The 21,858-nt window shown below is 41.0% G+C and overlaps 1 protein-coding gene across 2 annotated transcripts in view; it reads right to left on the bottom strand.

The window, feature by feature from the left end:
* Positions 1 to 370: 370 nt before the first annotated feature.
* LOC135377998 (GPI ethanolamine phosphate transferase 1-like) overlaps positions 371 to 21,858 on the bottom strand; it is a 35,669-nt gene continuing 14,181 nt past the window's right edge. The window contains exons 2-27 of one of the 2 annotated variants that reach the window (XM_064610793.1): positions 21,199 to 21,319; positions 20,355 to 20,575; positions 20,137 to 20,243; positions 19,436 to 19,560; positions 17,200 to 17,330; positions 16,978 to 17,094; positions 14,223 to 14,323; positions 10,225 to 10,373; positions 10,106 to 10,127; positions 9,955 to 10,011; positions 9,300 to 9,379; positions 7,926 to 8,119; positions 7,751 to 7,823; positions 7,547 to 7,649; positions 7,384 to 7,467; positions 7,063 to 7,154; positions 6,701 to 6,751; positions 6,116 to 6,194; positions 5,892 to 6,000; positions 4,902 to 5,004; positions 3,939 to 4,026; positions 2,494 to 2,592; positions 2,344 to 2,399; positions 1,748 to 1,823; positions 1,559 to 1,675; positions 371 to 1,461 (exon numbers count right to left, since the gene is read on the bottom strand). In XM_064610793.1, coding sequence (XP_064466863.1) covers positions 1,282 to 1,461; positions 1,559 to 1,675; positions 1,748 to 1,823; positions 2,344 to 2,399; positions 2,494 to 2,592; positions 3,939 to 4,026; positions 4,902 to 5,004; positions 5,892 to 6,000; positions 6,116 to 6,194; positions 6,701 to 6,751; positions 7,063 to 7,154; positions 7,384 to 7,467; positions 7,547 to 7,649; positions 7,751 to 7,823; positions 7,926 to 8,119; positions 9,300 to 9,379; positions 9,955 to 10,011; positions 10,106 to 10,127; positions 10,225 to 10,373; positions 14,223 to 14,323; positions 16,978 to 17,094; positions 17,200 to 17,330; positions 19,436 to 19,560; positions 20,137 to 20,243; positions 20,355 to 20,575; positions 21,199 to 21,319 — 2,735 coding nt within the window. In that variant the 3' untranslated portion in view covers positions 371 to 1,281. Of the gene's footprint in view, positions 1,462 to 1,558; positions 1,676 to 1,747; positions 1,824 to 2,343; positions 2,400 to 2,493; positions 2,593 to 3,938; positions 4,027 to 4,901; positions 5,005 to 5,891; positions 6,001 to 6,115; positions 6,195 to 6,700; positions 6,752 to 7,062; positions 7,155 to 7,383; positions 7,468 to 7,546; positions 7,650 to 7,750; positions 7,824 to 7,925; positions 8,120 to 9,299; positions 9,380 to 9,954; positions 10,012 to 10,105; positions 10,128 to 10,224; positions 10,374 to 14,222; positions 14,324 to 16,977; positions 17,095 to 17,199; positions 17,331 to 19,435; positions 19,561 to 20,136; positions 20,244 to 20,354; positions 20,576 to 21,198; positions 21,462 to 21,858 lie in introns of those variants that run through there. The other variant, XM_064610794.1, reaches the window with a different exon arrangement.

Here is a 21,858-nt window from a genome sequence, read left to right as displayed (position 1 = left end):
GTTATACGCAACAAGCTGACGACAAGGCGATGCATATTCCGTCCTGATACAGAGTAGCGGCGGTGAAGTAGTCCTCAAATGCATCGTCCGCGATGTCGCATTATGCATGACAACTGCTGGTCCTTCTGTTCGAGCAGATGGGTGTTGTCGTTAATTTCAGTGAGGGCTAAATTATCTGTAGTCGAAAGGGCTTCCAATTTGTTGGTGCTTCGTGTTACTGCAGCACGAAGGATGCCGCGGGCCTTCTGCGAAGGGTTCATCGAAGTGCGTGAAGCTGGGTGTTCCTTCCAGCTGGGGGGGGGGGGGGGGGGGGGGGTTCCGGGATTAAGTACCAAATGTTGCGAAATTGAAAAGAGACAACCGAGCTGGCCCACATTCAAATGTTTACTAATCAAAACCAAAATCAAATAGAACTACAGAGAGCGCTAACTGCGTGCACCATCAGTCCATTCTTCGTTGTGGTTTCTCAACAATGAGTAATGGCAATGAATCACAAAATAAAAGTAATTTCCCCAACTCTGGTTGGTGCACCGAGTAACAAGTGGTTTCTTCTATTGAACCCTATGCTTTGTCATGCAAATTCAAATTAATGAGGGTTTATAGAATATTGTTTGCTCCAAAATTTCTGACAATAGTGGTTTCACAATGTTAAGTTAAAGGTCGTACAATCTCTAAGCGTACAAATGGCTGGTCTACGGTTCTGAAAAGGCGTCACAAATCAGATCCTTGTCACAACACTCCTTAGTGCACACATTCATTCCCACTTTACTGTACTTTGAGATCATTTGCTGTAGATGCTCATTTGCAACACACACAAAGATCACAAAGAGATCACTGGATCACAAAGAGATTGAAAGAGACCACTTGATTTTGAAAATGCTACATTTTGATCTGCTCCAGATTCATCAAGAACTATCAAACTGCAGAAGTCGGACCAAACTTTCTTTCAAGACAGATTGCGAGGAATAGTGAAAGGAGATGTATGCGATGGGATTGATGCTTTCATTCTTCATTGATGTTTCTCAAAACTTTATATTTTTGTAATTTTCAGGAAAAGAAAATCACTTCTACTTACATCTCTTTCATCATTTTCATGCTCAGGTCTGGGATAGCTGGAAATCAACCTTCACTATTCATCGCATTCCTAACTGCATGCCATGGTTCTGTGAAAAAAGTCCCATGTCAGAAGACATCATGAAATATGTACATTGACATGTACTACACAGTTTGTTGATGTGTGATCTTGTCAAACTGCTTTTCTGACACTAGTAAAAGAAAGTGTCACAAAAAATGACGTTTAAAATTACGACCTCCTAGATGCAACGTGAATGAAGTTAAAAACCATGCCAGTCCGTGAAACATTGCAGTGAAGATGGACATTCCCATTGCCAGGAGATAATGACTAATTGACATGCCAATATCCAGCCAACTTCCGTTGTCTTTTATCAGGAAGAAAAAGTGCTGCAATCAATAAAACTCAATCAACACTTACATGTTGAGACCCATGAGTGTTCAGAAAAAAAGTGCAGGTGTTTGAAAACATCCCACTAGTACTCACCAAGGCCATGAAGTCTGACATAATCATTACCAGCAAGAACAATGCAGTGTTCGATACACAGATTGTTTGCAATAATGCCCTGAATGCACAGCTCACAATCAGGAGTGGAATTAAGACCTGCAAAACAATGAGCATTTCACTACATGCATGTCATGGGAGATAATCAACAAGAATTTTCTTAATACATACCTTGATTAGCAATACAGTAGCCATTAAGAATGGCCTGAACACTGTCATGAAACAATAGAAGCTGGAAATAGAGAAGCTGCAAAAAAGGGACGAAGTAAACATATGGTGTATTAACTATTACTTTTCTTGGGCAAATATATTTTTGATGTGTAGATATTCCAGTCGCAAAGGCATTCTACATTCTAAAAATAATGTTTATTATATATGGGTATGTTGAATTGTAGTACCTTGTGTTTTAGCAGAGAAACACGTGATGTGCTTTTTCTTTTAAGTGCCTACGTACATGTTATATAGAACTGGTTTGAACTGTTGGCAGCTATTACTATTTGTGTTCCTTTTAAGGCTTTCCGCAGTTCTGCAACATTTCGTGTCGGCATTGGTGTAAACTGATGTCCCATGTCACAGATTCTGCTTTTACGTATGAAATGTTTAACGAATTTTGATATTTTTAATCCTAATGTGAACATTTTTCATGCAGCTTTCAAGTAAAATGACAGCTTTTAGTTTTGGTTGGTTTTGTACTTTGTTTCCTCACATACGTATGCACCATTACAAAGGCTCATAGCTGTCCGTGGGCACAAATAAATAAGGATCACCTGTTCAGACTAGCAATGTTTCCAGTCCCATAGAAGGAGACGAACATAAAGAATATCTGATGAGAAAAAGTAAAGGTTATTTTCCTAAAAATTCACACAAATGTCACAAAGAGGCTCAATATTGTCCAAACTTCAGACAAGCAAGGATACAAAAAAGAAAGCTTTCCTAACATCATCCAGCTTGATATGGTATGGCAGGGATGTTGAAGATGAAATTGTACTTCGTGGTTCAAAGGTCATGTCTTGAAGCTACAATAGAGCAGAGTAGAAGGTATGATCCAGAAAAAAACAATACACACAAAAAAGAATACTGATAGTGGCATTAGATGAGTTGAACTGCATGAAGTATAAGAAATACCAGATCCAAACTAAATACAATTTTCAGCGTGAAGTCAGTGTCATGGAACAGATGGTCATGCCAGTGTGACAGACTTTTCGTTTTCTTTTTTCTTTTTTCCCTACTTCTACTATTCTATTCTACAATTTTCAGCCAAGAGACATAGACAAGAGCCATTTTCAGCGTGAAGTCAGTGTCATGGAACAGATGGTCATGCCAGTGTGACAGACTTTTCGTTTTCTTTTTTCTTTTTTTCAGCGTGAAGTCAGTGTCATGGAACAGATGGTCATGCCAGTGTGACAGACTTTTCGTTTTCTTTTTTCTTTTTTCCCTACTTCTACTATTCTATTCTACAATTTTCAGCCAAGAGACATACAAGTGACACTGCTTATAGTAAATTGCAGGGAGTCTGCAGGAAATTTTAATACATATAGTAACTTACTACAAGTAATATAACTGAATAAGGATGTGGGGTGATGATAATTGGGTGTTTACGTCGCGAGACAACTGACACAAAATTAAGAAAATTTGATTAGTAAATAGTAACATGTCAGCTATGTTTGCTTTGAGCAGAATAGTGTGGCATTCTTGACGTGGCATGCGCAACATTGTGAAGCTGTCAAAGCATTGTTAAATGGCAGCACTGAGCTTGAGAATGACGAGAACACAATGAGTATACGGAAAAGTGGACAGAACGAGGCTCATATTGTACACACGAGCCTCAACCTGTCCACTTCTCCATGTACCCGTTAGTTCCCGTTGTCCTCAAGCTCAAGAAAATGATACCATCAACTCCGTTACGCCAGCTCACTTGCATTTCGTTACTCTGTTCATTGATACAGCACGTCACGAGGTATCCGAAGCAAACCTGGACAGTGACATTGTTATTTTCTGCTGTCTTGTTCACCTAGCCATGCATCCCCCTCTGTAGGCACGGTAAACAACAAGACCGAGGCTACAGATGTGGACGCCTGCACGACCTGTATTCATTAACGAGGACTCAGTCACCTAAGCGCATGTTGTATGCTTAGCAGTAGCAATAGCAGCAATGTGCCTACAGGGTTGCTTGCAAAATTTGTCTGTTACATATTGGTTTTTGACTTTTCACATTCATACAGTGGACATGACATGAAATTGCACTATCTGTATGTGTACATGCACACACATGCCACAAACACATTTATAAAACAAATCTCACATAAAAACAACACTAAGAGCTAAAAAGAGTGGAATAAATAGCAATGTGATGCAAACTTACTCTGTGTCCTGATCCTGATAACTCATGTTCAATACATATCCAGAGAAACATTACAAAACAAAGTGCAAGAAAGAACAGTCCCTCATATCTGCAGCATGGTTAATGAAACAGCAAAATATTTGGAACAGTGAGCACTAACACTTCAAGCTGAAGATACCGCCATTTCTAAAGTGTGTTTTGTGCTGCATACCAGCTTTGAGAACAAAGCTTGATAGTATAAGAAATAACTGGAAAATTTGTTTCATTTTAATATTTTATCATTATTTACACTTCTTAAGGCTAGTACTGAACGCTAGTTCTATGTCATGTTGCTCGTGAGGCAAACAGACTGTTCCATGCAAGATAATACGATGAGAATGGTTCTTTGTGGAAAAAAGTTTGACACATATAGGTTTAGGTGAGATTCCGTCACAAGCTGAAATGATGTGACCATTGGAAAATTGCTGAAACATTGACATGTAGGTTGGTACACGTAAGTATAAGCTAGAACATGGCAAGTAGAACCTGATAGGATAGTGCACCAACAGTCCAACAGCTAAATGACACTGGGTGCAGACATACAAACTTGGTGAGCCTCCTGTCTACTTTTTTCCCTACGAGCTCAAGGTGATGCATTATACATAACTTCATACAAAACTTAGTGCAGTGCATAAAGAATAAACGATGATAACTTCACGCATACAGGCCGTGCTTGTTGATTGGAAAAGTTTAAGTATTCTCTAAAATTTCAATTTGAAAGGTTAGTTTGGATAAATATCTTCCAAACTGTGACATAACTGCAACATCCAAATCAGCGTTGAACATTACTGTTTTGAATTGAACTAGGAGTGACATTCTCAAATACTCTATTTTTGAAGCAGATGCTCTTGTTTTGGGTAGGGCCATAGAGATGCACTCAGTGACAGCACGTCTAATGGTCTACTAGGCCACATAATACAGCAACACATACTGTTGAAAGGATACGATATACATGTCAAAAGAAATGGCACCAACAGTGATAGCATAATATTCTGAAGCCTGTTAAAAAGGCTAGTTGAGGAAAAGAAGCACAGTGTAGGTGAAAGAACTGCAAAAGTTGAAACAGTGTGTCAGATCCCAAGTGGAGCCATATGCATCTAGCACAAGACAATATGTTGTGTCAAACACAATGTACACAACTCTTTTCACTGAGAGATGACCTGATCTGTCATAAAAATTTTGAGAAATATAGCCAACTATAATGTTCATTGTTAAGGGAAGAGCCTCAGGATGACAGTTGCCAATATTTTAAACAGAGACTGTTCTTCTGGGCACCATCCTCATGACTGGCATGGTAGTTGAAGGGATAGGGATGACATGTGAAGGGTTCACGGGTATTGTAGGTCAACAGCTCCGGTGGATAGGAAACATCTACCCAGGCTTTTACCACAGAGGTGAACAACCTGCATCCGTGAGGCTCGTGAGGCGCACGGATGCAGGTTGTTCACCTCTGTCGTAAAAGCCTGGGGAGATGTTTCCTATCCACCGATGCTGTTGACCTACAATAGCAGCACCAAATACAAGCAGCTACAATAGCAGCACCAAAAGGTGCACTGCTGCAGAACATTCTAGACATTATTGAAAGAAAAGGAGGCCGCTTGTACTAACTGTGACATTACATCACCATGACCAACAATGTTCAGTATTTTACTGCTACAAAACAAGACAAAATAACTTCAACCACCATGGATAGAGCGTCCGTAGTTCTATGTCAAACTCAACGGCTATGATCCCGAGCATGGCATATTCTTTGTCATTATAATACCTATATCTTATTTAATTAAAAGGTCAAGTGGTGGAAATTGGTCAGCTAAGTTTTTCCCCTGAGACACAATGTTTGCTTCCTGTACAATTCAGACAAAAGGCTTTGCCTGCTGAACACCTTAAATAATTTTACAAATTAGAACCATTATGCATAAATACATAAGTACCTACCTAGCAGAACCCAAGACAGTACCTGGTTAACCATTGGTAGGCCAGCTTTCTGTTCTATACTGTCTGCCGTGCTCCGTACAATTGTAATTGCTACCCATATTAGTATAATCTGTAAACAGCAAAAGTACATAATACCACTACAACAGTAGCAAGAGTAGTAATGTTAAAAAAGGTTCCTACATTTCCCTTATTTTAAGAGAGCCCACATAACATTTATTATATACCTGCACAACTGTGATGATTACAACTCGCTGAGGTTCCTTAGCTATCTGGCGGCTATTTCGAACAAGTCCTAGCTCAGGTCTGAAAGAAGGTAATGTCATAGTAGAACATGCATGGAGCTCGAATATAAAGTGCATAGCATAGAATGGTACAAAGCTGTGATCAAGACAACTGGAAAGTTTTCTTTCAAACCTAGACCGTTAGATACAGCTTGCATCACTCAATGTGCAAAAACAACTTTTTAGTGCTTCAAAAGTCTCGCAGTAATGACCTAGATTAGCAGTACACCTTTTTTACCATGTTACTCGGATTGGGGACATCAAGCACATGCACAAGATAGTTCTGCCATGTAGCTCCTTCTGGAGAAACCCACAGCTCTAACAAATGGCTGCCGGAAGTTCTGATACCTAAAATCATCTCAGGTGAACTAACTTGTTTCGTTTCATTTAATTTGTGTTCTGCATCATCCCCGAAACTTTACTCAAAAAAAGCAAAGTTAGAATGTGTTGCCACCTTTCAAAATGCAAAATGTGTTTAGTATGTGACGTACATTTATGTCAAGATAAATGCAAGGTCATTATACTTGCCTTCTTGCACAGTAACCAAGAATAACGATGCTCAGCCATCCAGCCAAAGTGCTGCAAGGAAATAAATTTCTTGTACATCCAGAACACCCATAATCTCATATACTTCACCTTAAAAAGAAAGCATACCAAAAGCAATATTCCTCGAGAATGATAAATAAGATATCAATACTGAATACCAAACCACTTAAAAATTACAGATGTTCTACAAGTGGTGTTGCTACACAGATGCCTCTGCACATAAGTACTAGCCAACGGTAAAAATGTGGGCAGTTATTTATAACACCACAATGGTTCAGCCAAGATTACTGTGCAATTTGCGTAGAAACTTGCAAAGCCTAGAAAACAACCTCATGCTTACTCACACAAGGGTGTAATTCTGTTGCCTTCCCACAACAGGCAGCAATGGAAATATGCTGAGTACAATGCATCCACTTAGCCACATTATACTCACTTTCTGCAACAAAGTCGGTAACAGTCATCACAACATTTAGTGCCAAATGCAATTGCTCCGCTTACACAAGATGTTTTTGAAAGTGTCATGAAAACGTTCTCATCATAATAATATGTGATGGATGGCAAAAGAAGGTAGTAATACAGTTCCCATTTGTACATGTGTGTTTTTGTATTCCCATGAAACTGGCAATCCAGAGTTACACTATACCACAGTGCAACAACACCCTTACCTTTGAAACAGTTGTTGCAAAAGGCCATGCTCCTATCAATAGCAAACCAATTGACATGACTCCACGGTAAAAAAATGCAATCACCTATTCAAAAACAAAAAAACAAGAATGAGGGTCACTGAACATCATCAATGTAAGAGTAATAAAAATCAGGCATATATACCAACAGTTCCAGACCAAAAGCTGCTAGCAGACCAAGAGCCAGAAACCACAACTTCACCTCAGTGCGTCTCATGTATGTTTTAGCTTCATAGTAAACATCATTCCTTTAAAAAGCGAAGAGAAAAAAAGGATGGCATCAATGATAACAGCACTTCTGAGCAAGCAGTCAATAGATAACACGTATGCACACATGTTTATCACTTACTCATACAATGCAACTGTTCCCAGCAAAATAGGGATTGAGAAATATAAATAGTACATGAAGGGAGCGTCTTGTACTGAAAACAAACACAAAAAGGGATGAGTGACATGACAGAGAAATAACCTTCACCAAAGGTGAAAAATTAGCTGCAAGTCATAAATATATTCACGATCATTACCATAAAGTAGCACTGTTGAGAAAAGAAACACCACCAGAGAACAAAGAAGTAATTTGATTTTTCCTCGTTGCTTGGATAGTGCTCTGTGAGACTGGCTCTCAAGGGACTTTACTGACATGACACCAGTATAAAACCGCAGTAGCAGTAAGCATCCAACTGCTATCCATGAGAGAAAGCCGAGGGCTACAGCTATGCTGCAAAAATGACAATGAGCACTAATTTTGAATATTTATACACATATTGCATGCACAGCTACAAGTGACAAAAGCTTAGAAAAACACAAAAACGAATGAAGAATGGGCTTTCATGTAAGTTTTTTAAATATTATTTTATTCCTATATTCCTCGCCACTGAATCCCAAATCCATGTAACACGACAGTACACTTCCCTGCAAGTAAATTCTAAATCAATTTAACCAAGGCTGTGCGAATACTTCGATTTTTCGTGTACTGCAGTGAATACCTGTACATTCTATTTGAATTCGGAATCAAAGATGAAATTCTATATTCAGATTTTGAATAGAAGCAATGTCTCTTCCAAGCCAAACACATTCAGATAGTTCCGAAGCTGCAGTTGTAAGCTCAAAATCGCCAGAAGAAAAAGTGTACAACAATGGCGTATCTAATAGAAAAGGGGCTAGTTCTGCCACAGTACACAGAAAATCCAGGCAATACTCGACAGTACTAGCTACTAGTAACAATCAAGTTTCTTAGTTGCTAGGGGTTACAACTTTGTGGTTCACCAACAGTGACTCTTTGAGCAATATAGAAAAGTACTGCAAGCTGCACCTAACTATGATGGGCTCATGTGCTTCGCACACCGATCTCACTATTAACTTAACTGTGCTTCACCACTAAAGTGAAATTATAACCAAATGCGTTCAATACCAGCACATACATACAAAGAGAGAGAGAGAGAGTGTGATTGAGCTTCTGCTGTGACTGAAGTTACATGAATGCTGAATCCAAGTGCTATCGCTTGCACTGACTATTAGGCTAAACTGTGCAAAGCTGAGAATGCCTGTATTCCTGTAATATGTTAACAGCTTTAGAGCACATTACTGTCACTGCAAACTAATGAACTATTAGTTGCAACCACTCAGCCATTTAGAGTTCTCTATGCAAAGTCTAACTGATATATGCGATGAGTGTTACTTACAGAAAACTATCTAAGCAAACTACTTGGCATAGCCATAAAGCACATTTTTGTGCTCTTTCACTACACCAACCAACCAAATAATGCAACAAAATATCTAAACTTATTAAATGTTCCATTATTTTCACACTTTTGCCCCACTGCATGGGCCAAGTAGGTAGCTGAATGGCAATTTACTGTTGACAGCATCTGTAAAGTAGCAAACCGTAGGGTAGTTACCTCAATGTGACTCTGTCGTATCTTTGGTAATAAGTAAGTCCTTTCAGAGAAAGTTCAATAAATTTTTCTATTACTTGTATCTGAAAGTAAAGTGTAAATTAACAAAGTGTGAGTGTGTGCACCTTGCCATCATAAGCATGGTATATTAATACATCTTTTGTTATGCAATCTTGCATCAGCTCTCCTTTCTATTTATGTACTCACATTAAGAACCTTGAAAGAGGTCATTATATGAAGGAGAATGTATGAGTGGCAAAATAGTCATACTTAATGTACACAAATGCAACAGACAACCAACTATGTCATAATATCGAAGCAAAAGCCTTAGGGAGCCACCAATATTTCGACCAGAGACTGTTCTTGTGCTGGGCTATAATATGGCATGTCACAATATGTGATCTTGGATGAAGTAGATTTATGTGACATCGATGGTATATGTTGAAGAAGTGGTGCTTTAAATATGATGTGAATATGTATGCTAGCAACAGCTTCATGGTAGACACAATCATTAGGGTAAAAACATTGCAACAACAAAAAGCAAAGCATGACATATCGTAGAAAACAGCAGTCCTCAATCATACATTGATGCCACCAAGAAAAAGCTTCCACATCTAACTCTACCTGGACGTGAGTCATTTTGTTTGTGAATACATACCGCTTCCTTGTATCTTGCCTGTTTCAACAGTGTTTCTACCATATCAGTAAGCTCAACCTGTAAAAGGTCATCTTTGTTGATCATCTTTGAAATCGTATGGTACTTCAATGGAAGCCCATGCACACCATGTGGTGAATGGTGAAGTTCTTACCTGTCGCTTCGGCATGAGCTCCCTGTGAGAAGATATAAAATTCAATGCAGAGTTGACAGATGCTGCTAAACACCACAGGATGATATTAAACATCCTCATAAGCTGAAAGTAGTGCTTACCTATAGTGCCTGAAGAACATGGACAAACTGTGCAGTTGAACATTATGCTTCTGCTGCTTGTATTGGGCTAAAATCTGTCTTGCATTTGTTAGAAGAGCCATAGCTTTGAAGTGCCAATCTGTGCCTAGATATTCAACTGGCAACAATCCCTAAGGAATTGAATATGTTTACAATGATGTTAGTAAATAAAACTGATGTTAGTAAATAAAATTCACCAATCACACAGTCTGAAGCACACACATCACTTCGTGGCATCACAGTGTCGTGATAGACAGGAACATCCAAGGTGGGAAAATCTCATGGGAATTTGAAACTTGGGCATGTTGTAAACCTGGGCATTGTATGCATGCATAGCATATTGTATGCAAAAACTGTCTTTTATGCCCAATTATTTCACTGTTCTCTACTAAAAAACAGAGCAGATGCTGAATTTACACTCTAGCACTGAAACACAGTTACATCACCATTTGCACCAAACCAGTTCAGTTAGTTTGAGCCAGATTTCTCCCCGAATTTAGCCTACTGGAAGCAATCATAGGGACTGTGCGCGTGTGGGCTGCCATTAGCCAAGTTTCTTCATTTTCCTGTGCGTGTGCTCGTTCATTTTCATGTTGTTAGTGTTCATTTCGTGTTGGTTCATTTTCCCCAGCTCAGGAACCCGTGTAGAAACGATATCGCATCACCCAGCACTCCTCAAGAGGAAAACTGTGCATATCGCACACGGAAGCAATCAATCTTCTTTTTCATAGATCTTTCAAATATTCGTACACTGCTCAGATGATTACCGGATGACTAGTTTTATGGAATCTTGACGGTCTCGTCACTCATACTCATTAAAGGTGGCGGCTACCGGCATTCATATCAACAGGAGCAGACGATTTTGGCAGACCACCTCTATAGGGACCGTGCGACACCTAAAGGGGGCGTGCTGCTCCATCGCAACAGCACCACCAGTGGCGGTCTTGGAAGTATCCGACGTGATACCACGCCACCCGTTCTATACATTCTCAAGTGGAACCGTAGCTTGCGTGGCGACCTCCGTAATTAGAAGGGCTAATTTTCGAAGTGCAAATAATGTGGAACCTTTCTGGGGCGCGAACGAAGAGAATGGAGACAAACTGCACAGAAGCAACCACCGTATTTATAATGTATCTAACAGTGCGGAAGGAGAACAGCCACTCGCATCTGTCAGGTCAAAACACCTGTAAGTGATACGTCGAGAGGATGGTTATTTGACGCCTCACAAAATCCTGGCTTGTTAGCGAAGACTATATACGTGTATTTCTCTGACTCCAGCAATTTGTAATATCATGTTTTTGACTGAGTCTTGTATTCCTTTCGTCCTCTTTGCACACACTTAGCTTCGTCACTGAAATCTACATTGTGCGTTCGTTTTATCCATACAAATAAACACGTAAGGTCACAACTTATTGTCTGAACTTGTACTGCAGTTTTTCCAGTATCTTCAGATACAATAACGCTAAAGAGATCCTCAAAGAAGAAATTATATGAGTTTTTACCTCGGCTACTGCCGTAGGCTTGCGGCACGACAGCTGTGAAATGGTCGGAGCGTAAATACTAAACCTTTTTGACAACCTAGAATTTCCGTTCTCACTGTGAGACTCGTCAACTAGATTACCGGGAGCAATATCAGCTCTGGGCACTGGCACCTCAATCATTATCTCGAAACAGGTTGCCGTTTGGTCGGTGCATTTGACGGTGATAGAGTATCCAGCGGCGTTTCACCGTCCCGAAAGTGGCAACTGTAAATCATTGATCTTTTTGCAGGTCCTCATTCAGTTTCATTGCAACTAGAACAAAAGATATAGAATATATTCACTCATGTAGTGCACACCTCATGCAATGGCCGAACGCGTGTCACAAACGTTATTCGCTGCGAGTCTAGTGCCCTCGGTGGTATTGGAAGCATAGAAATCACGAGAAATGAAACATCTGGTCCCTAATAAAGAGTTCTTTCAGGTGTTGGCAAGTTAGCGATGCAACAGTTCCAGTGTGGCAAAAAAAAAAAAAAAAAAAGACGACGACGCCCGCACTTCACATGTAAACAAAGCTGGCTACCCGGCGGCTATCGCGCAAGGCATTTTCTCCGGAGGCCGCATCGCGGCGCCACCAGTTCGTCGCACAGTCCCTATTGTGCCATCGCTGGGAACGAGGCTAAGGAGGGCACAGAGACAGGTGGTTTAAGAGTAACACGACAAGGTCTATAATAGAACAGCTGCAAAGCTACGCGCTGAGCTTCCGAGGTAAGCTCATCTGCGAACGCATCGCTACACGTTCAGTAACTGAAACCGAAACTAGTACACAGTTGTGTGTAGCTGCCGTTTTGAAGTGCGCCCCAGCCAAACGGGAAACCGCAGTACGCTTCATGCATCGTCAGCACAGTCGCGGCTTTAGTGGATTGCCAACGAACTCTGAACATTCATATGAGGCCTACAGTTCGGTGGAATTCCAGTTAAATATCGAAATTTTGTTCGCGTTGAGCTGAACACGGCCGTTCACCGTGCCATTGCATGCACAGCTGAAACCTGCGTCTCTAACGCGTTTTTTTTTGTTTCGATTTGTGGTTGTCAGCAATATGTAATAGAATCATGGTCGCGTGCGATGACAGCGATAATCAAGGAGTGAGATGCAATGATATTTTAACATAGTTCCTCCAACTCTGGCGCTGTGTGACGGCGCTGTGTGACCGCGTGTGTTAAAAAGTGCCAACTAGGACAACAATAACACTGCAAAGTCATTTGAAACTGCACTAACTGTTGTTACAGATGATAGCAAGACGAATATAGCCTTAAACCCGACCTGCATGAAGCAATTTTGCTCACGACTCGCATGTGTCGGCGCGACAAAGTTTTGAGGAACACGCGCAGATTTTCGCCGTGAAATGAAAGAAGCGGTGAACGCGAACGTTGCAGAAACAATCATGCTTGATGAGCATAGCCATACAACATCGTCAAGGATTGCGGTTTTACTGCGCTAATGAATGACACTGTTCTAAACTATGGATTACTGTTGGGAACGATGGTCTCACGCGTGACGTCATGCGTGAGAGCACAGTGAAACCGTGCTGTTTCTCGCCTACACGACAAATGCGGAAGGCACTGTCAGTGCAAGAAGAGAGCGCTTGCCACCTTTATTTTCTTTCTGTGATGTGCTCATCACTAAATCATCACGTATTCTGAACATGTCATTGCCCTTTGCTTCAGCTCTGTCTGTTTCACCAGCACTTACAATGCCAAAAACAGGTGTTCACTGTTAATGAAAGATTTCTCAAGTGCATTTTTTACGGTTTTCAGCTTGCCTCATGAGAACAGCACGTTATTTCATTGTAAAAACAAGTTTACTGTACATGTGCATAGAATCGTGTATGTCCTATGTTAAGCCAATACACTAATACATATTCCTTAATAGCACTTTGGTCATTTTTCTAAGGACCAGCAGTACACAACTGTGACTATGCTTGTTTTGGGGGCTTAATTAACTCTTGGAAGCCTTTATCCTATGACGCGATATTCGATTAGATATTCGCAAGACAATTTTGCAAATATTCATATTGGATTCGTATTCGAAAATTTCAATATTCACACACATCTAATCACGACCCAAATTCTCGAGTTTACTTTTTAGTCTAGATATTACTGCCAAGACAGTCTGGCTTTTTTTTTCTTTTTTGTATGAAACAGATGCTGTTAAGCACCCACCGTATTTACGTAACAGTTCGTAAACGTAACGTAAATGCTCAAAACCTGAAACATTAGTTACTTTCAAAATGCAGACACAGCTTCCACCTGAAAGGGATGGTAAGAGGATCATCAGGGGATAACCAGGGACCAATTATGCTCACATACGGAAATGTTGTTTCTTTGGATCAAGCTTAGCATAATGCATTAACAACTCTACCGGAAATTTCATGTACTGTCATACCATTATTCTGGAATGCTATTAAGGTATATCCAACAGCTATAAATGCATGCACTTACCACAGAGTTAACTGGAATTGGCACACCAATCAGCACTGCCATAAGAGGAGCAACATCCGCTTGATTGACATCTACTCTTCTGAACATTGTCAGGTTCCAAGCTGTGAAATCACAAGAAGCATCTTAAGTTTCAGTAACGGTTACTAGTTATTAAAGGCACAATATATTTAGTACAGTCAAGCTTCTGGGGTTCTGTATAGGATTGCCAAAAATACGAAAAGTGCCAGACTCTTTGAATACCATGTAAGTGCCATTGCTCTTATTCTTCGTAGCAAGCAGGAATGTCAAGTATACTAATAATTGCATTTCCCTAGCATACTTTCTGCTGTTGACTTGAATCAACTTGAACTTAGTAGAATGAACAAATTATGCAATAATTGTGACACAAACGAAAATTTTCAGCCAAAAATGGTCACGCTGTTCGCAAATGAAAAGGCCCACCTGCTACATGACTACAATGTTTTAAATATTGCCTCGAACACTGTTCAGTGTGAATTATTTCAGCATAGCAATCACAAAAATATGCATTGGAATAAGCATGCATAGCTGTATGTTCAACTGCCTCATTGCCTGTGCAGCACATTTTGTCAGGGGTTACTGGGGCCAGGTCAACTATTACCATGCTTAAACAATTATTCTCATATTTTGACAGTCACACAGAAGGGTGCTGATTGCCCATAGACATTGTCCACATATTCATACATACTGACTAGTGCCTTGCCTTTGTTAGTCCAAAATTACATCACTGTACAATGCTTGGAGCTGATAATATTTGGAATGAGAGCAGACTGCTATGTAACTCATTTTATGACAAAGAAGGATTATCTAGTACCTATGCAACATTACAATACTGCCTATGTATTGCATCCTGCCTAGGCCTAGAACTCATTGAATCTCCTCATACAACTTGTCCCACTTACTAGCTAAGTCATACTTTGGTTTCCGGGTTTTCAGATTAATCCGAAAAAACTCCAAAAGACATACGCTGGTAAAATTATCGGCAATTCAGAATTATCCGAAGAACTCTGGTTTTTAGAGGTCCCAGAAGCCCAGAATTCGACAGTCAGCAAACCTTCAATTCTTTTGTAACCTCAAGTATTGGGCCTGCTTACACAAGGGTTGAGGAAATTCCTCAGGGCCCACTTGCACGAAGCTCTTCGAGTGCAACACTCAACAAGTGTTTCACTCAAGCCCACTGACAAGCAATAGGCTTGAGTGTTGCACTCAAAGAGTTTCATACAAGTGGGCCCAGTACTGCACCCTCAGTACCCTTTGCAGTCCTCTGCGAACAAGCTGCATTGAGGATTGTAGCATGTGCCCGAAGCACTACCAAGGCTACTAAGGACACAACTGGGCAATTTCCTCAAAGTTTGTGCAAGTGGGTTCAAGTGCTCCCAAAATAATACAAGTCTAGAGGACCCCCTGAAATCTCTGGACCAAGAACCATAGTGCAGAAACCTCCCGCAGTGTAGTTATCCCAATGCAGAACTACCTGCCTTATGTTGCGGTAATTTTTCTGAAACACATTCCAGAAATGCAAATGTCTGAGAGATCGCTGCACGAGAGCATAAAGAGGAATATAAGGTATGGTCAAAATGCAATCCCAGTGCAGCAGGGAGAGCATATATCGAGCATGTTGGTTATGTTGAAGCACACAATACAGTAGGGAACACAAGAGGACAGAGTGCTGGTCCTGTGTCGCCCATCCGTGTCTATATCATCTGGCTTTCCCTACCACGGTTTTCCCAGTACAAACAGAATTAATATTCCTCTTGTGTAGAGAAAGTTGAGAAGAGGTAATTTCTAATTCAAAACCTATCTGACCTTTGCTTATTTAGACTCACAAGGAATGTTATGCCATAGAAACAAATCATGCACTTGAGAGAACTGACTGAAAAAATACCTTGCACAGCAGTGCCACCCCAAAAATGCCTCTTACCCACTCACACATAATATTACTTTTCTTGCTTTACTCCTCCAATCCTCAAAATTTAGAGCAGCCTGCTGACCCTCTCACAAACACAAAAGCCAAATGCCGCCCCATATATCAATCCTTTCTTGTCCAATGTGAAAAGGGTGACCTCAGCAAGCAAACTTGTGGAAGCTAATTTTTTAGTGACAGTACAGCAGTTACATTAGTAAATGCATTGCAAAATCATGAAAATCACAGACATTTCATATGTGGTAAACGTTTCATAAATTTAGACAGACACATTAAAGTAGGTTGGACAACTGCCCAAAGACGTGTGCATCGAAAAGCTATAGAAAGGAAATTAATGTTGCTATAGAATGGTCCTTTGCTATGCATTGTGCTATCAGAAAAGGGCCATCCTTCCACCAATCCTCCTTGCATAACAAAAATATATGTTTATTTTCTAACACGTAATGAGCAAAGTTGCTTCCTCTGTTATGCAAGTGCATAGCATAGCAGCCTAACACCATAAACGGGCTTTAATTACAGCACTATGTCAATGAGAACTGAGCCAGTCACATCCAGTGGCGGATCAAGGGGGGAGGGGGGCTGCCCCCCTCGCCCCCCCCAAAAAAAACGTCAGATTATACATTGGATTTCCCTCTCTCCCCTCCCCCACTACGCGCTCCGACAAAGAAACCCCCCCCCCCTCAAACCGAGGGTCTGGATCTGCCCCTGATCACATCTGAGTTTTCACATTTTCTTTGTGCACTTGTAATACTGCAACTTGTGTGTGCAGCAATAAATGCTAAGCAGCTAAATGCTAAATAAGCAGCACATTACCTTCAGCATAACCATCATAGTATACATCCTTTCCTGATAGTCTTGGATGTGTGACACCAGCTCCCCAGGCAACAATTGGCGTTTCAGTCTCAGTTGGGTCGCCAGCACCATGGTTACCTATTCAGTATACTATTATTACAATTTTAACAATTATTTCATTCATTGCGGTGTTGTTCTTTTCACTACTGAGCACAAGCACGATGGGTCAAGCAGTACACCTACCCCAGTCGGTCATCCCATGGTCTGAGGTGCATATAAATGCCGTTTTCCCATCATCGCCAAAAAATTTCTCAATGAGCTGAACTGTTCTTTGGATGCCCCTGTCCACCAGAGCAATGTTTTCGTAATATTCCCTGCATCGAAAACAGAACAAAGAGCTCAGTTTAACAACTGCGACATTTTTCAAGATATCCCTGGTCAAACACATACCTTAAAAGTGCTACAGACACTTAAAAGACAGGACAGGAAAAATTGGACACCACTACGAAGTGTGCTTTAGTGGTATCCGAGATTAAGTTGCAAGAAACATGCAAAGTTGTATGTCTGCATAAAAAATGTGCACACATACTGCTTTCGCCAGACTGCATCTACTATCCAATGCTTCAAAAGGGCATACAAAGACATGAGTTCAAACAATCTAAACTTGTGGCTGTAAATCATTTCAAATTTATACAATGGGTCTGCATGGAAAACTAAAAACTGTGTGCATCTGACACGGAGTAAACAACGGAACTGCTTCAACTAAAAAGCAGCATCTAGCTTCCAAAAGAAACTGTACATAGTTTCGTATGAGGCAGATAGAGTTCTTGAAATGAAAATAACAGCCAACTTTCAACGGTCCTTTCTAGACAACAAAACAGACTAGAGAACTGCACAGGCCTCATTCTTGGCCCAGGCCCAGCTTGAGGGCATGAAAGACCCGGCCTGAAGTAGTCAAGTAAGAAAGTTCTACGCTACCCTGCTTGGCCTGTCAACTACATAGTAGTGCGTTATAAATGCACAGGCCCACAACATCAAACCTGAGCCCAGTCCAGACCCGCCAAAAGAAGGCTTTAACTGGCCGGGCCTGTGCTTTTGGGTAAACCCGAGTAAACTTATAATCAGGGTCTGACCTTTTCGGGTTAAACACGAATCAGTTTAGGACAGATACGGGTTGAACCTAATTTCTCCCCGAATTCCAATCACGTATCATGTTGTACCACATGCACTATTTAGCAGCAATTTGTACACATCTGTATGATTTGAATGCAACAATAAACTATGCAAAGCACATCTGATGTGGTTACAACATGTGGTGTTTGTCACTATAAATGACAAGGTATGTATGTTTGACCACAATATACAGGGTGTTCATTTTGATTTGTTAGATTTTTTATAGAAAAGCGATGACAGCTACACAGATGCCATTTGTGCAGGTGGGTTCTATGGCCAGATGAATAACGTTTTGAAAGTGTATATAACTACAAGGTAACTCATTATCTAAAATTCATGAATTAACTTTTTAATTAGGGAATTTCGGGCAAAACTCAAATAGCAGAATGGGAGGCAATCCTCGTTAAAGCCTTGCTTTTTTTCTTTTTTAACCTCGGAAAAAAAAAATCTTTTAAAAAACCTGAAATGAGCATGTGCCATGAAATACCCATTGTCGAATCTGACTATGCAAATGAGCTGAAAACCAAAACAGTACGATTCAGGAGCACATGACCCTCGCCGACGGATGACCTGTCTGGGCCGCGAAGCGGTTGATCAGGCCTGCAGGTCAGCACCTACCCCAGTCATCTAAATTGCTCCAAAGCATGTGGCCCTCTGACGTGGAATGAGCACTGTCCTCCCTGTGCTCCCGATCGGCACGGTTTCAGTTTCGGCTAATTTGTGCATCAAAATTCGGCAATAGATATTTCAATGCACGTGCCCATTTAAGGATTTTTAAAAAATGAAATTGCTTTCAATGAGGATTGTCTCCCATTCTGCTATCTCATGTTTGCCCAGAATCCCTTAATTAAAAAGTTAATTAATGAATTTTAAGTAATTAGTCATCTTGTAGTTACGTATTCTCTTTGACAGGATGTCCGCCTGGCCATATAACTCAACTGCAAAAACGATATTTATGCTGCTCCCATAGATTTTTTATTAAGAATCTGTAACAGATAAGAATTAACACCCTGTATGCACTTTAACTGCAGGCGGCTTGCTGGAGAGAGACAAAAAAACAATAATACGTGAATGTATGAGTAACATCCGATTTCACCCTGAATTACAGATTTAAAAATAGCGCCCAATTGCCACCCCTCACCCGGGAAAGGCATTTAGCCCGAAAAAGTCACACCCTACTTACAGTCCACCGGGCTAATGGGATCAGCACCCTGTGAAAGTAAATAGAATTCTACTAATTTATGGTATGTTGCATGATAAGACACCCGAAACATCTGATCCACAATTATTTATCTATCCTGCTTACTTGGAATCAGGGTTGTGGCCATGTCCATTTGTATCCAAGCCTAATAAATGTAGGAAGAAGATAATTTTCTCTTGGTTCAGCTGCTTGGCCAATGAATCGTTCTTAGCAGCAAGCTGTAAAAATTCCTGAGAAACAAATAGTACCTTCAGCACCATCTTAAATGGATCGGCAAGTCATTGTACACTTTTTATACTTTATAGAAGATCAAAACATGCATTGTGAGTCCATATGTGTAAAACAGAAAAGAGGGGTTGTTAAAAGCGATAAAACCCGAGTGCCGGGACTAACCTTGTAGAAAAGAGGGGGGTTGAGACAGTTACAAAGTAATGTATAATGAAGTATGTGAGACTTGAGCAACAGTGTCTAGAACATTCGGTTAGGTAAAAAGTAATCAAGACAAAATAACAAAGTTATGCCCAGTAAACTTCTGCCTAAGTCTTGCTTATTCTTCATTTTATGTATCTGTACATCCATGGGTACAAAATAAATGGCCCCTTTGCCCTGAAGGAGGAGGCGCCTCCGTCGCGTCATTCACATTCTTATTAGCACTTGTTTAAATAGCCGATCCCTAAACAATATTTTTTTTAAACTTTCCCTACTACCGTAGTCATCTTATTTATTTTACACCTGTACCACCGTCCAAGCTTTCGTATAAAGGCTCCATATAACTGAGGGATGCTAACAAGACAGAATGTCATTACCTCGAATTGATCGAAAACCCAGCTATCCAGCCTGGAGGCATCCTCATCTGCGAAGTCAATGTTGTCAGAATCATACGCATGAGCAACAATGTGCTTCCCACGGACTCCTGTAATATGCAGATATTAATTGCATGTATGATGTGGTTTCAGTCATGTGCTGAATGTATCTCACAGGTGCTAGCTCTCTTACAGGTTATACAGGTCTAGGAAAGAGGTACCTTTCGTAAACAAATGCAGGATGTCATAAGCTCCCCACGCCCACACTTGCTCGCTCCTGTTGAATACTGAATCGAAGTCCACGGGGTTTGTTTTCCATCCTTTGGTGACAGCGCTGACATCTTCGTAGAAGCCAGCTATGAGAGCTACGTGACCAGGCCGTGACTCTGTTGGCACTCTTGTGTGAGATATACCCCATGTGCCTTTTCCCGTTATAACTGATCTGTGTTGAATATTTGCATAGAGTATTGGTTTGTATGCAAGCATAAAAAAAGTGTTCATCTATACATTAGCCACTGTATTCTTGCTCCCTGCCCTCAGGAATCTCTGAAGCCAAGTATGCTTCTGGGCCTTCTCTTAACGCAACAATGCGTCTCACAAATTGAACAAGAATATCGTATATATCACAGTCGTCCACTCTGCTTGAAGCTCACTCAGGACACTCAAGGGCTGCTGGAAGGTGGTCCCGCGTGCCCTCGAGTGGAAGGAGCTGCAAGGGAAGGTGCTGCGGTAAAGTGCACTTCAAGAATCAAAGAGAGGACCACTCAAAGTGCACTAGGCCCTAGGCATCCCCGAGGGCAGAGCGAAACGGTAGACAGGGCTCCTTCAAGCGAAGTAAACGGCGGTAACACTACTGATTTCACTGGTGCAGGAACATCAACAATTTATACTGTCATGTAAGGGACGTCCAAACGGCGAAACGTCTTAGGGCCAACGGGGGCAGATGCCCACCCGCAGTAGCTAGCACGAGCGCTTGCATTTTACTTTTCTTTCACATTGCGAAGTACAGCCAACTTAAAAGTTTAGGTGTGTTCCATTTATAGTTATTTTTATTCTTTAGTGTACCTCAGGTAAGGAGCCCGAGATGATCCGTTTTGCTGAAGTTCGAAAAGCTTGTCAGCTCGCAGTCCGTCGGCGACGAACAGCACCAGCCTCTTTGCGGGAGCAGATAAAGGTACCTCATATGCTGGAAGACCATGAATAATGGGGGACTTAAAGTAAATATCAAATATGGACATTAAAAAAACAACGTGAACGGTCAATCCAATTATGGAAAACAGTACGAACACACGCATCACAGCTCAACCTCGCAACTCACACCTTGCTTACATAAATATCTGGATTGGATTGGATCGAACAGCATTTTCATGTTGGACGTTGGACTTCAGTTAAGCCAACTCCCGGCCAATCAAGGCACGTGAATCCCGCTTTAGCCAATCGCCGCAGACCCCGCAGACACTCCGCTGGCTACAAGTGTCTGCCTGTGCGGCTGAAAGCGGCTTGATTTTATGGACACGGTTGCTAAAAGAGTTGTGCAGTGGAGTTGTGGTGATTGGGGAGACACGATTACGTCATTCCATCATCCCAAGCGGATGCAACGGCAACGTACTACAACAAACGTACTGTAGAAAGTATATGTGGCAGAAACCTGATATGTAGATGCGGACAAAAGAAAATTTGTTCAGGTCTAAAGACAATTTACTTTACATTTTCCTCCATCCAACG

The sequence above is a fragment of the Ornithodoros turicata genome, chromosome 1 (assembly GCF_037126465.1).
Source record: "Ornithodoros turicata isolate Travis chromosome 1, ASM3712646v1, whole genome shotgun sequence".
Lineage (NCBI taxonomy): Eukaryota > Metazoa > Arthropoda > Arachnida > Ixodida > Argasidae > Ornithodoros > Ornithodoros turicata.
The sequence above is the reverse complement of the archived record's forward strand: the minus strand, read 5'-3'. Positions and strand labels throughout refer to the sequence as shown.